The sequence below is a fragment of the Dysidea avara genome, chromosome 2, assembly GCF_963678975.1.
Source record: "Dysidea avara chromosome 2, odDysAvar1.4, whole genome shotgun sequence".
In the NCBI taxonomy this organism is placed as follows: Eukaryota; Metazoa; Porifera; class Demospongiae; order Dictyoceratida; family Dysideidae; genus Dysidea; species Dysidea avara.
Window position 1 is genome coordinate 2,802,479 of NC_089273.1, and position 8,309 is coordinate 2,810,787.

Here is an 8,309-nt window from a genome sequence, read left to right on the forward strand (position 1 = left end):
AAAGAAGCTATACTCTCCTGTAACAGAGTTGCACAATAGGTATAGTTAAATAGACATAATTTGTGTTGATAGTGATGTATAGTTCCTGGAATAAGTCTGCTTTTGATATACATTAAGGATTTAGGGTTTTATTGGCCAAGTGCTAACTTAAAAAGGAAGCCCCCTTTTCCCCCTCCCTAAATCCGCCCCTGCAGTATCTATGCCTTAGTTAACGTTAGACCACCATTTAGATATTCAACTTGTACACAAGTTTGTATCTGTGTGTTTAGTTTTGTACTTGTTAGCTACGTAGCTATACTGTATTTGTATATTTTGTACTGCTCTGGCAAGGGAGAATGGCAGTCATTGATTGCCAGAGGGTAAATCATAAATCAATCAATCAGCAGAGACACTTGAATGTCCCTTGATGACCTGTGAGTGATCAACAACCTCAATAACAATCAATCAACTTTGACACCTACAATTTGATCAGTCTGATAGGATGAGACGAGGCTACTCCTTCATGAGCCTTGATCATGACCTTTATCAGATCACATGATCCTTTAATGACATCATCAGGTAGGAGATCATCATCACATGATTCCTCATCATCAGTGATATCAACAGGGAATGGTTTACCCACAGCCACAGTGAGGTCTATCAGTTGTTGATCCCTTGGTACTTTATTGTACACCTCCCAGTCCACCATCAGCTCTGTATATGAAAATAAACATTTTAAAAATACCAGCAGTCAGATTTAACAGCATCTAAAAATACAAATATAAGCACTACCAAAAATATGGTGACCAGTGTGCATGTAGGAGAAACCCTACAAGGATAAGTGTAGCTTGTGCTCACTACACTTATACTAAACTAACTCACCACTTGGACTGGTGTTCTTTAATTTCACACTTCTCTTAACAGGTCCATTATCAGCTGGGTAAGAACCAAACCTGAACAACACACACACACTAATCATAGCCACACTTTGATGTAACACATAGTGGATACATCAATATACCATACAGTCTGGTTGTTAGGCACATAAAGTTCAAGAAAATTAAAATGTACTTGTTAAGAGTATGTGCCTACTTGTTGTGATTATGATTCACTCTCTTGGGGATCATGTGATTTGTAGTCACAATGTCTACCAATATTTGGAGTAGTCTGGTTACTGTGTAAATCATTTGTATGGAGCATACTGCGGTAGACCATTTTGATTGGTAAGTATAGCCATTTTAGACATGTGCCATGTGAAATTTCACACCTTGCAACATTGGAGTACCTCTACAAGTTTTATAGTAGCTATCTTGTATAGCACATCTTGTCTTGGAACTTTGTGTTTGTCCACATGTGTTTTCTTTCAACGATGATTAAGTACGAGAAATGGGTAAACGCTAAACAAACAATACGAGCTTAATGTATTATATGTGTGCTTAACAACCAGACCCTATGGTAGTTTCATCTGCAGTAGGACAGTACAAAAAAACTTGTAGAAGTTTGATAATTGCATTTGACATGTGTTGCAATAGATAAAACTAAACAAGCACTAAAAATGTGTTTGTTGCAATTTGTGAATACTTTTCTGCAAGGGCATATAGAGGGGGGAGGGGGAATTTCAGGAAACCCCCAAAACTACTGATAAAAGTTTAATATTAAACTTGTCTCAGTAAGAGTGCAGTAAACCTAATTAGAGAGTGCAAATATCATATGCTACCTTTACGAATCAGTCTTTCACTGTGAGTGTCACTATCACTCACAGCAGCCAGAGGAGGGTGAAGCGCTGTTTGAAAATATTACGTTAATTGCATACCTCTGTTTAGAATTTCACGTGAGCCTTAATAGTTGCAATACAAAACTAGCAAACAATGGGATCACTGGGGATCATTAGATATTTATATCGTACTTCGTGATGTATTTTGTTTTGTAAAATTGCTTGGTTTTCAGTGCAAAACTGATGAAACACTTTTGCGTGTAGTACGCTTGCACTAACCAGGTATGTACACTCTTCAACAAGACAAGATGCCGTACTTTGTTACACCATTTACATAATTTAGTTAATCGCAGATAACGAGCATTTTGCATAATTCATTTTAACGGCGCTTAAACCGCCTCCACCCTCCTCTGCACAGCAGCAATACAAGTTAAATGCACTTTAATTAGAGTATTGTTATAATCGATTGAGATTTTAATTTTACCATGGAAATGTCTTCTAACAAGTGATGGATGGCTTTTTCAAACAAAGAGAAGATGCATATAATAATTATAGTAGTGTACTATTAGTCTTATGGATTATTGCTGAGTACTGAGTTTAGTTTATTATTACACAAGCTGTATAGCTGTCCATATTCTTACTGAAGGAAACCCCATTATAAAAATCCTAGATTCACTTCTGTTCTGTAAACTTTTAAAATCTACAATACAGCGGTACAGTAACAAAACTTTGTCTCCGTTACTTATATTAGGAACTCTTCGTAGCAGTGGCATAGCCAGACTTTTTGCCATGATGGTAGGGCACTCACTGGGTGGGCAAGCCATTCAACTTTGTGCAACACACATACACATGTCCATCTGCATATGGACATCAATAGACATTTTAAAATGTGTTGTACATCACTACCTACGTATATACTCCACCTACACTAACTGCATGCAAAATAATAGCCTTACTAATTGTGACCGCTAGCTAGCTACTCTCTTATCACATGCATACAATGGTGTCTTAATACCAGATTAGCAGGGAATTTGAAAGCACGGAGTGTTTATAGGCCGCATCACGTGATGACTTTAAACCGGAGATAACCAAATCTACAAACAGGAAAAATGATTATGAGCAAGTACTCCATACCATCTGAACTATCAGACTAAGTCCCAGTATCCATACACACAGCTTGAACGGGTTCCCATGTTTCATAACTTCACATCAATTTGACTTTTCATCATCAAGGTTTTCAACCTATAGTCCACACTTCACCACAAACATGAAGACACACTGTCCCTATCTGTATAGAAAAAAACTCTGTATTTAGTCCATTGTCACTATACTGACTGCGTTTTAATCATGTGATCTCATTTCTATTCATTGCTTTTATTAGCCATTAACACAATACCACAAGCAAATAGTAAAACCCCAGGGGAAAGCCTGGTTACTGCTAGCCAGCCAGAAAGAAAGCATTGGTGAAGTGGACACACAGTAAGTTGTGTTAGCTATTCTTGTTAAGTGATTGCTCATCAGTGATTCAGCCCACCTTCTTAATTACTCTGGGTAGTTGATGGTAGGGCAAAGTAACTTGATGGTAGGGCAAAGTAACTTGATGGTAGGGCAAAGTAACTTGATGGTAGGGCAAAGTAACTTGATGGTAGGGTAACGTAACTTGATGGTAGGGCAAAGTAACTTGATGGTAGGGCAAAGTAACTTGATGGTAGGGCAAAGTAACTTGATGGTAGGGCAAAGTAACTTGATGCCAGGACAATGCCGTGGCTTGCCCGGGTCTGACTACGCCACTGCTTGGTAGAAAGATTTTTTCTAATGGCCCCAGCTTTTTACGTTGTGACATTTTTCTACTGAAATCAGAGGATGTCACCCCTTTAATGTGAATTGGTGTTAATGTGTCCTCAATATACAGGCTATATAACTGATGTTGTTACCTCACTATAGTGGAGCCATATGAAGCAGTGGTAGGGAACAATACAGGACTACCAACAACTCCATAACTGATCACAATTGAAGTATCAGCTAACCCTGGTACCTGAATAATATAGCAAAAACACTCTAATTGATGTAGGCTGCATGTATACACTAATCCATAAACCAAAGCATCCACCATTTTCAGTTTAAAGAAATGTTGCAAACATTACTGAATGTGTAGACATTAGCTCAGACAAGCTGAACTATAATTTTAATTCAGTAATGTAAGGAAATTTTCAATACTACACTGATTTCTAAAAACTTATGAAAATCTTCTCTTTATCCTGTCAAGTCTAGCAAACTACTTCACTGTAATTTGGTGACATCAAAGAAATGAAGTCACACAATACCAAATGATGTCACATAACATAAGGTGGCATCACATGACCTTCTAAGACATTACCTGACACACAAGTTGATCAGAGTTTCAGTACACTTCTCACATGTCAGAGTATGACTACACTTGGATCATGTGACTAGAGTGGGCAGGAATGTCTAACTGACTTGGGGTCATTACAAAGCCACACCCCTTTCCTCTGGACAACACCTGATTGGTTAGATCTGCAATGACAACTGAAGCATCACATGATCATCACATGACATATCTTACCTAACTGGTTCCTTTTGTCTGTCATACTCTTGGGATTAGCTAGGTCGGAAGTTTGACTAAGTATTGTGCTCTTGCCAGCTCTTGTAGTTGGTGGGTCAGCAGGTATCACAGTTGGTACTACATGGACCACTAGACTAGTGGGTATGACAGTGTTGTTTGTCACTTTAAGGTATAGACGGTGAGGGGCCTAGCCCAGTGAATTGGTACTGCCAAAGTCTAGCAGGCACCTAATGTAGCACATGGTGAGGTAAAGTACATGTACAGTATATAACACAATGTCATGACATGTGATTCACACACACACAACACATGGTGAGGTAAAGTACATGTACAGTATATAACACACATGTCATGACATGTGATTCACACACACACAACATATACAAATACATGAAAAAATTTGGAATTTCAACTAGTGTAGGGACCATAGCACATCGATAAAAAGTGCTGAAATCAGTTGGAGTAGTCCATGACATTAAATCACAGTGAAACAATAAGAAGTGTTATATCCCTACTGTGCTCAAGATACCATAACAGAAATGCACAGTAGGGATATAACACTTCTGAATGTTTAATATCATGGACTACTCCAACTTGTTTCAGTACTTTTTATCGATGAGCTATGATTCCTACTCTAGTTGAAAATTCCAAATTTTTTCATGTACTTGTTTGTTAACTTTTTTTTGTAAATAATTTTATTATGACTGGTGAACCCACGCATACCACTTCTGAAATGGTGCCGCACACCCCAGCTATATCAATTATTGTCTGAAAAGTGAAGTATCAATTATGCTTCATTGTCAGCTATGTTCAACCCGTTACATGGCATTTCGAATCAAGAACTGTTTGGAAAGCACCGCTACAATCCACGCATACCAAAAGAAATGGTGCCGCGCGCCCCAATTTTATTAATTATCGTCTGTTTGAAAAGCACATCTGCAATCAAAATAGCCACTATGAAAAATACAGACGATTTATGTTTTGAAGGGAAGCTATCACGTCCTATTGCTAAATCAAAACCTTTCCCTGCCAGCAAAGATGAATGGGACACAAAGGAGGACACTGGTAAGTCCATGAAGAATGCGTTGTACATACTGTGGTATGCTAAAAGGCACCTGTTGGGCTGAAGCAACGTCGAACAGTAAAAAAATCAAGCCCGTGGCCTTAGCCGTTATCGAGTTACGCTTGTCTGAAGGCATCAGCCAGTCAGTACTCAGTCAGGCAGTAGAAAATTCCGTCAAATTAAAAAAAAAAAAATTAATTCCGTAGCAACTTGTTGAAAGTGTTTTGGGTCAATTTGAAATCTTGTTTGGGCTTAGTTTTACCTAACCAATACTGCCTCATCGTCGTCAGGGAAAATTGAGGCTGGTTTTGGGGTGATGTTATTTTGTGGGCCACACCTACTCCTTTGTGGTACCTACCATACAGTTACTATCGTACTGTATGATAAATGCAATAGCAAAGCAAAATCCTTCAAAAAGTCTTTGGCTCTCACCTATAATGCAGTCATGCCTACCCAGTGAACCAGCACTGGGACACCTGCATGCTACTCAGGTGCCAGTCAGTACAGTGTGTTGTAAAACATACACCACAGAATCCCACTGACACACTAGTGTATTTTTGTTGGCCTCCATAAAAATTACAGGAAAAGTTGCACACTTTTTGAAAGTCATTTTCTAGTGGTCCATTTGAAAAATGGTAAACTTCAATAGACTCAGCATATAGTCTACATCAGGTGATCCATTATATCATGTAATATGGTTGTACAATCACACATGGTGGTCAAGGACATTCTAATAAAGTGCTGAGGTGTTTGTAATTTTGTAACAGGAAGGAAGACAGGAATGACAGGATGACAGACAGACAGACAGGATGTTATTGTAAATAAAAAAGAAACTCATACGTAGATGTACATGCTATGATATGATAGATGATTCATTTCAAACATGTACCATGAACAAAGTAAACAACAAGTTAGTTGTTCAAGTTTAATTAACCATTGATGTTATAGCTGGGTGGGATGTTCCCCAATTGACATTACACATGCACACACAAAGCAAAGCCTCCAGTGGTCAGGTGAAACACAACTATTGCTGTCCAGTGAGCTAGCACAAGGATGCCTGCGCGCCATATTATTGTTGTCCAGACATTGTGGTTGGATAATTCATACATCACTGCTGGAGGGAGAGCAGCCTTACAAAGGCAGTAATATTTAATTAAGCTGTTTGTTTATGGCTTGTGGCCACAAGTTTTACCTCAAGCCAAAACGGTGATGTTTGGAACACCAGCCTACTTGTACTTGTCAGCTTATGAATGTGCAAAATTTATTTAAAACCATGTTATCCAGTGTTACCTTTGACTTAATTGTGGGATCTATGAAGTTTTATTTAATAGCTAGAAGACTGTTGCAGTGGACTAGGAACAGTGTGTCACATTAATTTATGACATCGTTACATTAATTTTGGCTTAACTACATCTTTAGTACTGAAAGCTTAACACAGGGTACCAGAACATTTTTATGTTTTGACAGGACAAAATCTGTGTTGTACTGACAGTTTGACAGTACATTCAAACAAATTACTGGAAGCCCTGCACACAAACACACACGCACGCACGCACGCACACGTACTTCTAGTAATAGTGAATACTTCAACACTCTCTGGACGGGTTTCAACAGGTAGGCTTCTAGTGGTAACATGTGTCCAAGTTTCTGTTGACATTTCTGTACAATAATACAATAGAGTGATCACATCGTATCATACACTATCAATAAACAGTTATGAAATCTAGAGGACTTTGTAAGCTTATGTATGACTGGTATTTCAAGTGAACACCTACTGTAGGCTTAGAAACATGTACAATATTATTGTGATGGTTATGTTCACAGACTTGACCTTGAAGAAGTTGTTCATTGCAGTATACTAGACACAATAATAATATTAATGTAGTAAAACAACTAGTACTATTAGACATGTATTATGTACAAAGGTTTTCCACAATTGGAATTCTGTTACTAAAAATTTACTTGCAAATTGCTGCTACACATTTAGTACACCAGCTACACATAAATAATTTGTGACAAGCTGCTTTCACAAAATTTCATTTTGCTATAAGAACATAATGAAATAAACAAAGTTAAAATGTATTCAAAAATTACCTGTAAGCACATTTTAATCAGTTCAGTACACACTCTAACAAAGCTCAAATCAATAAAGCCTATGTACACCTTCTTGTTTACCTTCTCACGGCATAAGAATTTTTTTGTTTCATGCTTGTACGGTGAAATCATGCGAGTTATGTACACTTGTTTATATTATGATGTAGTAGAAATAACATTTAGCATTGTTATTTCATTGTTGGAATGGCTTTCATCTTAGTCCACACAGAGGACCACTATACCTTGATGAATTTATCAGTTCAAGATGAACAGGTAGAGCCAAATCCTGTTCTTGTAGGTTTTTCAGTTGTAATTGATTAGATACAGTATGTACGTGTTGGTAACTTATATGTCATATTGTTGATATAAAAATCAAGCTGTTCCAAATATCTAGTGCTATAACTGCAAAACTGTTTGTTGTGTGTGTGTGTGTGTGTGTGTGTGTGTGTGGGGGGGGGGGGGGGAACTTTGGCTGTCCACTCCTTTCTTACTATAGATAACATAAATGCAATAAAATTGAATTCAAGGAGTGTGCAAAACAACTGGTTTTTGCTCAGCTGGTCACATTTTCCACATTGGCAGTTGCTTCAACAAAGCACAACATGTGATATCAAAGCTTCGGAGGGGCTAATACAACTTTCAAAGGTTTAAGATATCTCCGAAGGTATCTGAAGTATTGAACCTTTGTCCCAACCCTACTGTGTAGATACAAAGCTAAATCAAACTACATAGAATCAATAACCAGGATCAGGGTTTTTGGTAAGTATTTCAACCCTGAGCCAAACTAGCCAAACCCAGACATCTACTGCTCAGTATACCACTGGCCAGTACTGGGCCAATCAGCTGTTTGGTGTGTATTAGTCACAAGGTGCTGA

The 8,309-nt window shown here is 38.0% G+C and overlaps 1 protein-coding gene across 3 annotated transcripts in view; it reads right to left on the reverse strand.

Moving 5' to 3' along the window:
* Positions 1-208: 208 nt before the first annotated feature.
* Positions 209-8,309, reverse strand: part of LOC136246446 (deleted in lung and esophageal cancer protein 1-like) — a 24,233-nt gene continuing 16,132 nt past the window's right edge. For 2 of the 3 annotated variants that reach the window (XM_066037924.1, XM_066037926.1), the window contains 3 exons: positions 6,907-6,999; positions 462-693; positions 209-411 (listed from right to left, as the gene is read on the reverse strand). In XM_066037924.1, the coding sequence (XP_065893996.1) occupies positions 372-411; positions 462-693; positions 6,907-6,999 (365 nt within the window). In that variant the 3' untranslated portion in view covers positions 209-371. Of the gene's footprint in view, positions 412-461; positions 694-861; positions 933-1,071; positions 2,803-6,906; positions 7,000-8,309 lie in introns of those variants that run through there. The other variant, XM_066037923.1, reaches the window with a different exon arrangement.